We start from the raw sequence: 16,755 nt of genomic DNA, 5'->3' as shown, positions 1-16,755 counted from the left end.
ATGTCCTTCCATGGGTGAATGGATAAACAAACCAATGCACCCACACAGTGGAATTCTACTCAGCAATAAATAGGAATGACCTTCAGATACAAGCAGCAGCATGAATGAATCTCAGGGGCGTTATGAGAAGTGAAAAGCCCATCTCAATAGGTTACATGCTGTGTGATTTCGTTTGTAGGACAGACGTTCTGGAAAAGACAAAACTGTGGGGACAGAGGACAGAGCAGTGCTTGCCAGAGGTTAAAGGTGGAGGGAGAACAACTCTAGACAAAGAACATACAGGAGTTCTTGGAGGTGATGGACTTGTTCTGTGTCCTGTCCTGCTGCTGGTTACAAGATTCTGTACATGGTTAGGGCTTCCCTGGTGGCTCAGTAGTAAGGATCCACCTAACAGTGAAGGAGACATGGATTTGATCCCTGGTCTGGGAAGATTCCACATGCCTCAGAGCAACTAAGCCCGTATGCCACAACTCCTGAGCCTATGCTGTAGAGCTTGGGAGCTGCAACCACTGAGCCCTTGTGTCTCAACTACTGAAGCCCGAGCACCCTAGAGTTCATACACCTCAACAAGGGAAGCCACCACAATGAGAAGCCCATTGTGCAACTAGAGAGTAGCCTCCACTCACTTCAACTAGAGAAAAGCCCGAGCAGCAACAAAGGCCCAGCACAGCTAAAAATAAATAAAATTTTAAAAAGATTCAATGCGTGATTAAAATTCATTGAATGAATGGGGAGTTATTGTTTAATAGGTACAGCGTCTCAGTTGAGGAAAATGAAAGATTTCTGGAGATGGATGGTGGTGATGATGCACAACAGTATGAATGTATTTAATGCCACAGACCCATACATTTAGAAATATTTAAAATGGTAAATTTTATTGTTAGAACAGAGGGACAGCTCTAAGAAGATTAAATGAGTGCCAAATACATTTTTTCCCATGAATAAATAAAAGTAGCACAAATTCTTGTACTAAAAGCAAAAGATTCTCAGATTGGATCCCAAAGCAAAACCAAACTATCAATAATGGATTAAAAGATAGATCGATAACAAAAAAGAGTCCATTTTATGTACACGTGCGGGTTCAGGCGCTTCAGTCCTGTCCGACTCTTTGTGACCCTGTGAGCTGTGGCCCTCCAGGCTCCTCCATCCGTGGGATCTCCCAGGCAAGAATACTGGAGTGGGTTGCCATTTCCTTCTTCAGGGGATCTTCCCGACCCAGGGATCGAACCCTTGTCTCCTACATTGCAGACGGATTCTTTACCGGCTAAGCCACCTGGGAAGCCCTCATTTTATGTACAGTGATGGTGGTGGTACTCTCTCGGTTGTGTCTGACTCTTAGCAACTCCACAGACTGTATATTGATAAAATGAATGAATAACTAGAATAACAAAATTCGTAGAACTGTACGTCAAAATAAAGGAAGTCAATGATAAAACAGTCCTGTGAAAACAGAGGGTACTGATGCTAATAACAGTGATGATGGGATGGGACTTGGGTAGGTAACGTGCTCCCCACCAAATTCTGCTGTTCTGCCACCTCCTCTTCATTAGCACATCACCAAATGCCACCCTTGCTGCCTAAACCTTCCCACCTTTTCTCCTGGGTGCCTCAGACGGCTGAGCTGAGCTGCATCTGGGCATTGATTCTTTTTGTGATTCAAATGTTAAAGCAGGAGTGCTGGGATGAATATTTATGCATGGGATTGTCAAGCTTTGCAGACAAAAGCCCCCAGATTCTGTGTCTCACGTGGATGGACTCTGCAAACAGGACGTTATAATATCCATCTCTGCAAGGTCACAGTGCTGGTTTGTCCTAATTTGCATATGCTGATAGGACTCTGACTGAAGGAGAAAAGCCATCTTTCAGGGTCCCCAGCTACCCCTGAAGGGACTTACTGCCACCTCCTCCTTTGCTTTGCCTGCTGTCATTCCCAGGATCTAATGCTAAGGAACCTCATTGGACTGTGTCTGGTGGTCAGCACAAAAGCTTGGATGCCATCAGCATGTAGAAGGGTTTGTGTTTTCTGTTTTCCTGGCATCGTGGCCTCAAAACTTCCCCATGAGGACCTGTTTCCTCTCTCACTGTGGGAACAGAGCTGGACGAGGAGCGTCTTACAGTGGCTGTTCAGTCGCTCAGTTGCGTCTGACGCTTTACGACCCCATGAACTGCAGCATGCCAGGCTTCCCTGTCCTTCACTCTCTCTCCAACGAGTCGGTGATGCCATCCAACCATCTCATCCTCTGTCACCCCTTTCTACTCCTGCCCTCAATCTTTCCCAACATCAGGGTCTTTCCCAATGAGTTGGCTCTTCGCATCAGGTGGCCAGAGTAAGTAGTGGAGCTTCTGCTTCACCATCGGCCCTTCCAGTGAATATTCAGGGTTGATTTCCTTTAGGATTGACTGGTTTGATCTCCTTGCTATCCAAGGGACTACCAAGAGTCTAGCACCACAATTCAAAAGCATCAATTCTTCAGCACTCAGCCTTCTTTATGGTCCCACTCTCATATCCATAGATAGCTACTGGAAAAACCATAGCTTTAACTATACAGATCTTTGTCGGCAAAGTGGTGTCTCTGCTTTTTACTACACTGTCTAGGTTTGTCACAACCTTACTTCCAAGGAGCAAGTGTCATATAGTGGAGGGTTCTTCTAATGGGAAGGGACATTCATGCCCCACCTCCACCCTTTCAAACCCAACCCACTCCTCCAGCTTAAATCCAGCCTCCTTCAAGAGCCATCCAGGAAGCCAGGTTGCTTGTACTTTCTCTTTTGGAGTTTTAGTGGCACTGGTATACACCCTGTGGTCCTGATTTTATCTAGCTGTGCACGTGGTATCTTTCACAGTCTTGGGTGGTAGGGAATTATCTACAATGTTCCTGCTGTCCTTGTTTTCCCTGGCACCCAGACCCTCATCCCAGTGCATCTCCTTCTCGGCTCCTGTCACTCTCCTTTATCCGTGCATGCCTCAGGGCTCTTTCCAGCACAAAAACCCAGTGTTGACACTCAGCCAGAATTCTCTGGTTGCTTCTGATAATGATGATGAGGACAGTTATAATAGCTAATCTAGTGTGTTTAACTTGTGCCAGGCACTATGCCAACATGTTGCCCAGATTAATCTGTTGAATGGGAAGAAGCCTAATGAGGTAGGTAGCATTATTAGCCCCACTCTACGAATATGGAAACTGGGGCACAGAGAAGTTAAGTAAGTTGCTCCAAGTCACACAGCTATCAAGAGACAGAGCTGGAGTTCGAACTCAGGCAGTTTGGCTCCAGGGATTCTACTGTTTCTTTTCCCTTAGAGCATGGACTTTGTGCAGAATTCACCTCCCATTGGGACCCAGGCACCGCCTCCCTCTTCAGCCCCAATGCCTTCCGTTTACCACGGCCATATCTATTAGCCTCCAGTAATGACAAATGAGAGGTAACTCAGCAGTGGCCACAGGACTGGAAAAGGTCAGTTTTCATTCCAATCCCAAAGAAAGGCAATGCCAAAGAATGCTCAAACTACCACACAATTGCACTCATCTCACACACTAGCAAATTAATGCTCAAAATTCTCCAAGCCAGGCTTCAGCAATACATGAACCGTGAACTTCCAGATGTTCCAGCTGGTTTTAGAAAAGGCAGAGGAACCACACATCAAATTGCCAACATCCGCTGGATCATGGAAAAGGCAAGAGAGCTCCAGAAAAACATCTATTTCTGCTTTATTGACTATACCAAAGCCTTTGACTGTGTGGATCACAATAAACTGTGGAAAATTCTGAAAGAGATGGAAATACCAGACCACCTGACCTACCTCTTGAGAAACCTATATGCAGGTCAGGAAGCAACAGTTAGAACTGGACATGGAACAACAGACTGGTTCCAAATAGGAAAAGGAGTATGTCAAGGCTGACTATTATCACCCTACTTATTTAACTTATATGCAGAGTACATCATGAGAAACACTGGGCTGGAAGAAGCACAAGCTGGGATCAAGATTCCCGGGAGAAATATCAATAACCTCAGATATGCTGATGACACCACCGTTATGGCAGAAAGTGAAGAGGAAGTAAAGAACCTCTTGATGAAAGTGAAAGAGGAGAGTTAAAAGGTTGGCTTAAAGCTCAACATTCAGAAAACAAAGATCATGGCATGTGGTCCCATCACTTCATGGGAAGTAGATGGGGAAACAGTGGAAGCAGTGTCAGACATTATCTTTGGGGGCTCCAAAATCACTGCAGATGGTGATTGCAGCCATGAAATTAAAAGATGCTTACTCCTTTGAAGGAAAGTTATGACAAACCTGGATAACATATTACAAAACAGAGACATTACTTTGCCAACAAAGGTCCATCTAGTCAAGGCTATGGTTTTTCCAGTAGTCATGTATGGATGTGAGAGTTGGACTGTGAAGAAAGCTGAGAGCCAAAGAATTGATGCTTTTGAACTGTGGTGTTGGAGAAGACTCTTGAGAGTCCCTTGGACTGCAAGGAGATCCAACCAATCCATCCTAAAGGAGATCAGTCTTGGGTGTTCATTGGAAGGACTGACGTTGAAGCTGAAACTCCAATACTTTGGCCACCTCATTCAAAGAGTTGACTTATTGGAAAAGACTTTGAGAGGGATTGGGGGCAGGAGAAGAAGGGGACGACAGAGGATGAGATGGATGGATGGCATCACCAACTCGATGGACCTGAGTTTGAGTGAACTCTAGGAGTTAGTGATGGACAGGGAGGCCTGGTGTGCTGCAATTCATGGGGTCACAAAGAGTCGGACACGACTGAGCAACTGAACTGAACTGAACTGAATGACAAATTCCCAGCCTCTCTCAGGGCCCTGTGTCTAAATCCAACTGTTGTCTGTCTAGAAACCCTTCAGCTCCTCTTGCCCTGCTAGGAGACTCTCCCTTCATCTCTTAGCCCTGGGCCTTCAGCCTTTGTAGGCCTGTTCAGGACAGTGCCCTTTGCTCTGGGCTCCTCTGTCACTGGCACGTGATTCTGTGATGCCCCGCACGTGGCTCCTGGCCTACCAGCCACACCAGGCTTGTCTCCTTGTCTGGCCTTGGTGTTTGCTGTTCCCTGGACTTGCTGCGCTTTCCCCTGATCTTCACATGCTGAGTTCCTCCTCTCATCCAGGGCTTTGTTCAGATGCCACCTTCTCAGACAGGCCTTCTCAGGCCAGCTGGGCTAAACTCGTTTTCCTGCCAGTCAGTCACCCTGTGTCTTGTGTGCAAGCTGCGTCAATGTCTTCCCAGAACGTGGTTTTCACTACTTGAGATCACCTGTGGGCTCGTGATCTATGGCTGCACAGCAGTCTACCCTAGAACTTGGTGGCTTAAGCAAGAGCCATTTCATTGTATTTCTCCAACTTGTGGGTCAGATATGCGGGCAAGGTTGCCTGGTGCCCCGACTGGAGTGTTTGGAAGATTGGGTTCAGCCAGGCCTGGAGACAGAAGTGCCTACACATCACAGCTCTGGCATGGAGCCCATGGGGCTGTTGACTTCATACAGAGGCCCAGGTGGAAACCACAAGACTTCTTATGACCAAGCCTCAGAAGTCCCAGAGTGTTCTTTCTGCACATTCTGTTGGTCAAGCAAATCACAAGCCCAGATCAGAATTAAGTTCATAGAGTGTAGGCCTCATCTCTTATACAAGGACTGGAAAAGAATCTGTGGCTGTGTATTGGTCAACTATGCATTATAGTTTATTTTATTTTTGGCTGTACTGGGTCTACATTGCTTCATGCAGGCTTTCTCAAGTTGCAGTGAGCAGGTGCTACTTGCCTTGTGGGGGTGTCTCTTGTTGCAGAGCACTGGCTGTAGGGCATCTGAGCTTCAGTAGTTACAGAGCAAGGGCCTAGCTGCCCTGGGGCATGTGAGATCGTCTAAGACAGGAGTCAAACCTGTGTCCCCTGCATTGGCAGGCAGATTCTTAACCACTGGGCCACCAGCACAGTCCCCAGTCCACTACACTAAAAAATAAATAAAAAGATTTATTATCTGTCCCCTTTGTTTACAGTATAAACTCCTTGAAGGCAGGTTCTTCCTCTCCTGTCACATTGCATCCCCAGCACCCAGAATATGGTGATAGATACTGTGAATACATGTTGAATGTCTATAAGAATGAAATAATGAAAGAAAGAAAAGGTAAAGGGATGAAAAACTGAATGAATGTTTACATCCCCCTCTGGTATGTAAACTTCCTGAAAACAAGAGTCTGATGTTTTCATCTTTGCATCCTCATAAATACAGGCTCTATGCTATTAGATGCTCAGAATATATATTTATCAAATAAATGGAGGCATTTAAACTATTATCATTAAAAGAGTTAAGAGAGTTATTCTCAGCACATATATAGGTGTTGAGTATTAGTAGCTGCTATGAACATATTAATAATGCCGTATACATAGTAAAATCAGTTTATGTATTTAATAAACAAGCAAAATGGACCAGATCTCCACTCCCTTGTTGTTGTTCAGTCGCTCAGTCATGCCCAATTCTTTGCGACCCCAGGGACTGCAACACACCAGGCTTCCTTCACCTTCGCTATCTCCTGGAGTTTGCTCAAACTCATGTCTGTTGAGTTGATGATGCCACTTCCTTGACATCTTGCCTTTTCCCTTTCTCTCTGAAGGCTGCAGAAGGGCCTCTCTAATGGAAGGCATTAGCCAGTACCACTCCAGGGCCCCCAAGCCCCCTCATCTCTGGGTTGGGGTGGAGCCTTGTCCTTGCCTCCACACCTTTCCCCTCCCTGATAGCCAAGACTCACTCACTTTGAGGTCATTAATGTGGGGGCTGAGATGATCATCTGAGCCTCTCAGATGGCTGAATTCTGATTACGAGCAGCTCTCCAGGAGGATCAAGTGAGATTACAGGTCTCTTAACATTCTGCCCTTGGGTGAGAGCCTGCTTACAGTTATGGCTGGACGCCCTGGGTTGAACCCTGAGAGGGAGTTGGCATCTAATATGCCAGGAAGGGAAGGGTGCCCTCGCCAGGTGGCCCCACATGCACATGCATAGAGTTCCTTGCCGGTGAACAAAGGTAGGACCTGGCGGCTGGTGTTTGAGCCGCGGTCGGAGGACTCAGCTCAAGGGTCAAGCCCTATAAGCTGGTCCTCCTATTTCACTCCATGGCCTGGAACTCCTTGGTTTCTTCAGAGCCTCAGTTTTCTCATCTGTGAAGTGAGACTGATCCCCAAAATTTCTTCATTTCTGTGTTTTTGCTCTCCTCTCTATGTTTTTATGGGGCTCCCCTGATGATTCAGCAGGTAAAGAATCTACCTGCAATGCAGGAGACACAGGAGACCCGAGTTCGATCCCTGGGTCAAGAAGATCCCTTGGTGGAGGAAATGGCAACCCACTCCAGTATTCTTTCCAGGAGAATTCCATGAACCAAGAGCCTGGCGGGCTATAGTTCATAGGATCACAAAGAGTTGGATACAACTGAGCAACTAAGCACATGTTTTTATAATATAGAGAAACATTCCAAGTTCAAGAAAGCTCTGTAATAGCCAAAGGTGACTAATAAGGAATAACTATATAAAATTCATGCTGGTCTCCTTGGTGTATTGGGGTCTTTAATTTTTAAAAAAAAATTTTCTCAGAGTCCTCCCTGTTCCATGGATTTTAAGACCCCTGGTTCTGGACAGTACTAAGTTTTACTCCTTCCCCAAACCCCAAGGAGCACTGACTGCCGTTTGGGTAAAACAAGTGCCACAGAACACCTCACAGCTTGGAGTAAGTCTTATTATTGGGCATTTATTGGAAACATCAAGGTGGTATTTGGAAGATCCTTCCTTTTCCTTCTTCCTTGCTAAAAATAAAGTTCTCCATGGCCATTAATTTTAGTGAAATTCAAGTTCCAGTGACAGTGTTTTAAAAATATAGGTTTTATTTAAACTTCACCAATCTGGGACAAGAATTTTTCAGAAGAAAAGGCTGGCTTACTTCTTCCACTCTGGCTGATTCTGGGGTGATACACTCACCCATTTGGTCCCCAGACTGGCCAAGTTTAAGGAACAAATTAGGAAACAGGAGTTTTCCATCTTATGGGACATAATCTAACATGGGACAGTTTTAGGTATGAGAACTTCACCCTCGTGGAAGCAGTTAATAGTTTTGAGAATTTGCCATGTGCCAGATACTGTGTCAAGTGATCCTAGGTATTATCATAATAGTAATTAAAAACAATACTTCCAGGAAATGGGGCTCCATGAAGTTAAAGAACTAGCCCATGTTCATACAGTTGGTTAAAGAACTGGAATTGAAATCCAAATTGTCTGCCTTCAAGACCAATGCTTTCCATAGGCCTGTGCCTCCCATTCTTCTTGTGTTGGCTATTTCTGACTGTTTTCTTACAGAAGATGCTGTAACCATATAAGAGTCTTGCTGTGTTGTTATATAATCCTTTAGTTCTTTAATAGTTTTAAACTGTTTTCAGAGATTTTTATCTCGCTGGTGTCTTGTCTTTCCATGATCTTAACAGTGCCTTTCAAAGAGTTCTTCATTTTAACAAAGCCCAACTTACTTGCTTTTGATGGTGGATTATACTTATGGTGTCATAGCTAAGAAATCGTTGTCTAACTCAAGGTGACAAAGTCTTTCTCTTATATTTTCTCCTGGACATATTTATAGTTTTAGGACTTGTATTTAGGTACATTGATCCACTTAGTCTTAATTTCCATATATCTTGTGAGATGTGGAATGAAGTTCTTTTTTTTACATATAGAGTTCCAATACCACTGGTTAAAGACTGTTGTATCTTTACTGAATTTTGTACCATACGTGTTGATCTGTTGAGGGCACTCTGTTCTCATGATCTCTTTACTCTCTCTGTGTTAATGTCCCACTGTCATGATGGCTACAGCTTTGTAAGTCTCAAAGTCAGATAGTATGAGTCCTTCAACTTTGTCCTCCTTTTTCAAAATCATCTTGGATATTCCAGTTTCTCCATTATTTCTTTAGTTTTTAAGTATTCAAAGATATAAAACAGCATCTAGAAGTCTAAAGATAATTTACAAATCAAAGTTAATAAAGAGTAGCACAGAAAATTTCCATAATCTAGCTTTATCAGGACATGAGGCCTTCTGGATAGCACATTCCATTTGATTTGGTTAATCAAAAATTGTCATATATATAGAGAGCAGATTTGTGGTTCCCAAGGGGAAAGGCTTGGTGGGGAAGGGAAGAATTAAGTGTTTGGGATTAGCAAATGAAAACTGTTATGTGTACAATAATAGAAAAATAAGTTCCTACTGTATAGCACAGGGTACTACATTCAATATCCTGTGATAAACCATAATGAAAATGAGTATATATATCTATATAGATAATGAATGGGCTTCCCAAGTTGCACTGGTGGTAAAGAACCTGCCTGCCAGTGCAGGAGACATGAGACATAGGTTTGATCCCTGAGTCGGTGTGAACCCCTGGATTAGGACATGGCAACCCACTCCAGTATTCTTGCCTGGAGAATCCCATGGACAGAGGAGCCTGGTGGGCTACAGTCCATAGTGTTGCAAACAGTCAGACACAACTGAAGTGACTTAGCATGCATATATAACTGAATCACCTTTTTGCAGAGCAGAAGTTAACACAACACTGTAAATCAACTCTACTTCAATAAAAATATTTTTAATTTAAAAACGATTCTTATATCTATCTTACATTGACTACCGATTTTCAAAAAACTAGAATGTAAAAATTTATGCCAACATTGTACTGAACATGATTTCAACTTTCATTGATGTTTCAGAAAATACTTTAGACCCTAGGGTATCTCGGTCGTTGTAAGCATCAGTTCTCACTGTCCTAACAAAATGGGAAATTACTGATTAAAGAGAGCACATTTGGTTATATTGCTGCCTGCCATGGTATCTATGAATACTCTACTTTTGACTGGGGGACACTGTCTTTCAAATATCTGTAGTGTTACAACTGGCAGTTCTATGCATAGCATTCTGTCTCTTCCAATAAAGCATATTCATATTTACTTTAAACTTGTTATCTGCTGGGAACCATGAGAAGTACTATTAATTAAGTCAGTTGATTTCTGATAATGTTAGCCATCACTGCCGTGGTATGATATTGAGCAGATAACTTGTCCTCCTTGGGCCTCTGTCTTCATTTGTAAAATTAAAGGTTTAGACTAGTTAACCTTGAGTGGTTCATACAACTCTAAAATTCTTTGACTCTTTTGTAGTATCTTTATTTTCTTAAAAATCACAACCCCTTAAAAATAATTAAACAAAAACTCTTAATGGCAAAAAGCACTGTGGTAAGTCAGAAAGTAGTGATTTTTTGATGCATCTCAGATTACCTAATCTACTGCTTGACCTTACTTTTAACTACGGCCAACTCTAAGCAATGAAGATGGCATTTATGGTTACTGGTGCTGTGATATTTAGTGGCCCATGAAATCCCCATATTCTGAGAAGCTGTAAGTGTCTCAGGTCAAGAGAAGGATAAAGGAGAATGGTTGTAAGCCCAGACAGCTCCAGAACTTCAGAGTACTCCTAAGTTAGACTTTCAAAGGTATCTTCAAAGATTTTTAAGATACCTTCACTTAGAAATGGCAACCCACTCCAGTATTCTTGTCTGGAAAATTTCATGGTTAGAGGAGCCTGGCAGGCTACAGTCCATGGGTCACAAAGAGTTGGACACGACTCAGTGACTTTCATTGCACTTCACTTAATATTGAAACCAAGTGGACTTTAAATATCTACATTGGCTTTCCTATACCAGGGCATAGCATATATGACTGTGAACTCCAGTCATACTCTAGCTGATCATTGCTGTCCTAATAGAATGAGAAACTTGGAGAGTATGAAATTTACTAGAGAATGTAGAATGTAGATATTAATTTAAACTGATATAAGAAGTCTTTATTGAGCACTTACTGTGTACAAGATGCTGTGTCATGTACTTCCAATGCATTGTATCATTTAATACACACAACAATCTTGAAAAGTAGACATTACTGTCTTTTTATTATATATGAGGAAATGATGCACAGAGAGCTCCTGTTACTTGCCTTGGTGGCTCAGATGGTAAAGAATTGCCTGCAATGCAGGAGACCTGGATTCAATCCCTGGGTCAGGAGGATCCCCTGGAGAAGAAACTAGCAACCCACTCCAGTATTTTTGCCTAGGAAACCCCATGGACAAAGAAGGCTGGCAGGCTACAGTCCATGAGATCGCAAAGAGCTGGACACAACTGAGCAACTAACACACACTCAGAGCCAGTCTTCAATCCATATTTGTCTCAATCTAGAGCTTCCTGACTACCTCAGAGACCAGCTCTCAGAACTTGGCCAGCTTATTTAGAAAGTAAATGAATTTGTAGTATTAATACAAGGATCTAGACCAAGAACACCAAGTACCGATGACTCACTCTTGGGTAAACTCGATGGAAGAAAGAGCTCATAGAAAGTGTCCTGAAAAATTGCTCTGAGTTACATGAATGAGGTGAAGGACATGAATTGGCCCAGGGAGAAAGGTGAGATCATGCTGAGGGAACAGACTCTCTGAGGCCATGAAGATACAAATGCATGAATTGTGCTTTCAGGAAGCAATATACAGACTGCTCACTGCAGGGCAATAGCCAGAAACAAAGCTGATGTCATAGGGGTGAAAATTCAAGAGATTTTCCTTTATTATGCTATGCCCTGGCAATCCACTCTCAGTTCTTAAACACAAGAGGGAACATAATTAAAATTGCATTTGCTTTTACAATTTCTCCTACAACTCATGTAGGATACATATGGGCTTTTAAAGCATCAAGGAAAGTAAAGAGAGAATTTCTTAGCAAAACATATTTGCTACCCAACAAGTGATTTTCAGGAGTATGATGTAGCTTGCCTTACATCCTAGAGCCTTAATAGTCCAATATGGGGCCTGGAAGCAGATTTCACACAATTTTCAGAAATAAAGGCAACCAGCCCACTGCAGTTAAGCTAATAGCTCATTCCCATCATCCCTGGTTTTGTGCAGTGTGCATACACGGGGCAGACGAGAGTGACAGATTCAAGTCAGGGGTGGGCAGTTAGAAAGCTCTCAACAATATGGATTAAATTGAGTTGAATTGAAGTTCACTTTCAGATAGCAATTGCTACTCCTGAGCAAGGGCTAATATGTTTGGTGAACTCTCATTGGTCCCTTCCATGATAAATCCACAAATGTTAACTTAATATCTCTCCACATTTTCTGAAGCATTCATCTTCTCTGTCTCTCTTTAACTCTCTTTTTAGTTCCAGAGACCTAATGACTTCTCACCCCCTTTCCGCTTTGGCACTGTGCCCAACGGCAGCACAGAGAGGAATATTCGCAATAACTATGCAGAAATGCATGCCTACATGGGGAAGTTCAACCAGAGAGGTGTCGATGATGCACTGCTCTCCCTGAAAACAGGGTAAGAACTGCTTCCAAGCTCAGAATCTTTGCTGTGTTGCTCACATTTCTTAAACATCCATGTAATAAGATGCACCGTCTTTGTGTGCCACACCAAGTTCAAGCAAAGAAGACTGCATTTGCACTTTGTGGGTCTCCAGGTTAAATTGATGGTATAATTCAGACCAGTGTATGGAGATTCTACTGGTATGATTCACTTATATCTATTTTCAACAATTTCTATTTTACTTGCATGAATGTAACAGTGAAATAAGAATGTAATAGATATAAAAGTCAAAGAGGAGAGTCAAGGCTAAAGTTCATGTTTTACACACAAAATAAAGACCTGCTGACCTGAAAGTGAAATTGATTTTGGTGTCTTATGGACAAGGGAGAAAGAAACAATGAAAAGGGTGAAAGCTTTTAGATAACAAACAGTAAGAATATGTTAATTGATCTCTAATTCCAACAAAATTGGCACTCTTTGATCCAGCTCTATAATCTAGGGTGGATTGTTCATTCAAAAGAACTCACAAACTGCAAATATGTTGGCTTACATAATCTCAGCCATGGTGGTTCCTTCCCTCAGAAGCCACAGCTGTGGAATAAGACAGACAGTTGAGCATGAGAGTTGTTGGAGTTAAGGTCTCATAGCTGATTTCCTGTGTTGTAGGATGACTGACAGCCCTTAGACCTCCTGGTGGCTCCTGTTCGGAATGAGCCTCCCAGAGGCATGTTTACTTAAATACTGTTAGACTCTGTCTTATCGTTATAAAGCCACAGCAGATTTCAGAAGGTGGGATCTGAATTTGGGGGACAGATGACTCTGGGTTATCTGGCCCCTGGTACAATCACAGTTCTCAAGCCCTTCAGAGCTTTGACTTTCTGATAGACACACTTCTAAAGGATACTCACGGACCTTTGGAAAAAATGTTCTGTATTTTGTCATGCCAGAAAGGGCTTCTTTTTTCTTAAGGAGGGGTAAAGCTAACGGAACTGCACTTGAACAGTGCAGGTCATGATGCCTGGCTTTCTTTCTTGCAGACCTCTCTATTACCTATATGAATATATCTGAATTTCTTCTCCATTTATTGTGTTTAAATATTGACCTGTACCTTCCTGAACTTGCCCCTAGCCCCACTCCCTGCCTACTTCTCCTTGCAAAGCAGTGTACATACAATGAGATTCTCATATGTTTGGGAACATGAGACATCTGAATTCTCCTGTATGTTGCATTGGCTGTGGTTTCACACATTCGCTGTTGACCTGAGCCTATAATGTCACCACCCCCAGCAACTCTCTCCTCTCCTTGTGCTGCAAAACAAAATACTAAAACCTTTCTGACCGCCAAAATAGCATTGCCCATCCAGTGCTCCTCGTCCACCTACACTTATCCCCACTCTGGACTGTAATGAACTGAGAAATGAAAAATGTTATGTAAGTCTAACCCATGCTATTTGTTGCTATCATTGTGATGGTTCCTTTTCATTATTTCTGTTATTATTTTTATTGATTCCTTTTTACTCCTTCTCCTTTTCAGACACAGCTTATGAGTTGGCTCCGGGCCCAACTAGCATTCTCATCATTCCCAACAGGAGGGAAAAAACTCCTCCTTTCAATCTGAAATCACAAAGAACCACCTGGGAGTTAGGCTTTAGCTTCTGGCTGAGTTCCACCTTGAGCCCTGCTTTGAACCAATTCTCCCCATAGTCTGCTGGAGTCCTACTTCCTCCTCTTAATGGCCCCTTAGGTAGTTTTGGACTCAAGTTCCTCCACTGGACTTGGTTTGTTTGCTCCTTTCTTGCACAGGAAACTGGATGCCTTCATCTACGATGCAGCCGTGCTGAACTACATGGCCGGTAGAGATGAGGGCTGCAAGCTGGTGACCATTGGCAGTGGGAAGGTCTTTGCCTCCACTGGTTATGGCATTGCCATCCAAAAAGACTCTGGGTGGAAGCGCCAGGTGGACCTTGCTATCCTGCAGCTCTTCGGAGATGGTGAGTTAAAGAAAGGGAAAGCGTCTACTTGGCCTCTTCCTACGGCCAGTCCAAAACATCAACCCTTCTTCCTTCCCTGTCCCTCTAACCTCTGCATTTCTGGTAAAGTGTTTCATAGTATTCTAGGACATTGGGTAGTATATGTTAGCTTTCTAAAGCTTCGTAATGAGGTTGTTGTTATTGTTCAGTGGCTTAGTCATGTCTGACTCGTTGCAACCCCATGGACTGCAGCCCACCAGGCTTCCTTCTCCTTCACTATCTCCCAGAGTTTTGCTCAAACTCATGTCCATTGAGTCAGTGATGGATGCCATCCAACCGTCTCATCCTCTGTTGTCCCCTTCTACTCCTGCCTTCAATCTGTCCCAGCATCAGGGTCTTTTCTAATGAGTCAGTTATTCACATCTGGTGGCCAAAGTATTGGAGCTTCAGCATCAGTCCTTCCAATGATTATTCAGGGTTGATTTACTTTAGGATTGACTGGTTTCATCTCCTTGCAGTCCAAGGGACTCTCAAGAGTCTTCTCCAACACCATAATTCAGAAACATCAATTCTTCAGCGCTCAGCCTTCTTTAGGGTCCAGCTCTCACATCCATACATGACTACTGGAAAAACTGTAGCTTTGACTATACAGACCCCTTGCTCTGGTCCCAGAGAAAGGGCAAAGAAATCCATTCACGGCCCTTTGCTCATCCTTCCCTCTGCTATTTTGCCTCTCTCAGTGGAAGAGATAGGAAGCAGGGCCAGGTCCTCAGAGACAGACACTGGAAGGTACACACTCGCCAGAGTGATTCCTTGAAGAGACAACTTGCTTTGAGAAAACCTAATCTCTTTTTTTTATTTTGCTCACACCTTCCACATCCTGCTTCACTTTATTGTCTAGAGGACCTCCTTCTCCTGTTAGTCTCACAGAAGCTAATCCTATTACAACGAGCAGCCTGACTGTACTTGGCCCCACAGGCCATCAACCCAGCAGTTCCCCCAGTTCCGTCTGCAGAATCTTTGCTGGTAAGGAGAAAACAACATAGCTGGATTGGCAGACTCCAGGTGAGGTCAGTTGTCCAGTTAGGAAAATCATCCAAGTTTGATCCAAGAAATGAGCAAAAAGTGACTTGATGAACATTGGAAAGAGGATGGGTTCTAGGTGGAGTGTTCCAAGCCTTTTTAGTGTAAGAGCTTCTGTCACGGTAATGTAGCTGTCACTTCAAGGCAATAACAGGGCCTCTGTCCACAAGAAAGAGCCTCAGTAGAGACAATTTGCAAAAGTTACCAGAGCTTCATGGGCTTTCCGGGGGCTCAGATGGTAAAGAATCTGCCTGAAATGTGGTGGACCCAGGTTCAATCCCTGGGTTGGGAAGATCTCCTGAAGAAGGGAAAGGTAACCCACTCCATTATTCTTGCCTGGAGAATTCCATGAACATAGGAACTTGACGAGCTACAGTCCATGGGGTCACAAAGAGCTGGACACGACTGAGCGACTAACACACACACACACACACACACACACACACACACGCACGCACACCAGAGCTCCAGTCAGACTATGCAAACAGATTTCACGTTTTAAGCCAAACTGGCAATTTTCTTCATGAGATTTTCAGATTTTTGCTTCTCTAGAGTTAGATGCGTTCTCAGGCTCATGGTTTCTTTTATTTTCCTCTTGCCTATGATTTCTACCTTTCTGTTCCTAGTATCCACTGAAGTGGATCAAGGTTGTTGTAACCTGGCATGACTTGAATTAATCAAAACTTCTCTAAGCAGCATTAAAAGGAGGCAGGTCTGAATTTGGTGGTCTCATTTTATTCCAGCTTCCTCCCTTTTCCTGTGAATATTTATGTTTTCAACAAGAGATCAGGAAGTCTGAGGGCCTCTAGGGAATCAATCAATCTTTCCACCGATTTGTCTCTGTCTCTCCTCCCCCAACTTGATCTGCTCTGCACATTTTTTGAGAGCAATTTTCTGAATCACTTCTTCCATTATGTTGTTCCTCGCTGTCTACAAAAAAAAAAATAAAACCTGTGCAAAGTGCTTAGTCTGATACTCAGGTGCTCAGCAATCTTTCATCAACCTTTTGTATTCAGCTTTTTTTACCAACTGTTATTGTATTTGAATTGTTCTGCCAGCCTTTCCCAAATACGACTTGTGTTTTTCTCCTTCCTCCCCTTGATCATGCTATCTCTGCTTCCTGGAGTGCCTTTTTGTACAATATCAATTAAAATTCACTCATTCACCATGCCCACCTCCAAATCCTACCTTCCTCATGAAAACCCACTGGCCACTGCATCTACAAAATTACCCTGACTAATTCGGGAAGCTTTTGTTACTTACATACAGCTTGTCATACTGATTGTTTATATACCCATTTACACTGGGTAGCTAGGGCTTACCTGG

At 43.2% G+C, this 16,755-nt stretch overlaps 1 protein-coding gene across 1 annotated transcript in view; it reads left to right on the top strand.

Moving 5' to 3' along the window:
* Positions 1–16,755, top strand: part of GRIN2B (glutamate ionotropic receptor NMDA type subunit 2B) — a 157,605-nt gene that overhangs the window by 41,630 nt on the left and 99,220 nt on the right. The window contains exons 7-8 of the mRNA XM_044941962.2: positions 12,232–12,392; positions 14,180–14,367. Coding sequence (XP_044797897.1) covers positions 12,232–12,392; positions 14,180–14,367 — 349 coding nt within the window. The remainder of the gene's footprint in view (positions 1–12,231; positions 12,393–14,179; positions 14,368–16,755) is intronic.

This window comes from Bubalus bubalis, chromosome 4, assembly GCF_019923935.1.
Source record: "Bubalus bubalis isolate 160015118507 breed Murrah chromosome 4, NDDB_SH_1, whole genome shotgun sequence".
NCBI lineage: Eukaryota > Metazoa > Chordata > Mammalia > Artiodactyla > Bovidae > Bubalus > Bubalus bubalis.
The sequence above is the reverse complement of the archived record's forward strand: the minus strand, read 5'-3'. Positions and strand labels throughout refer to the sequence as shown.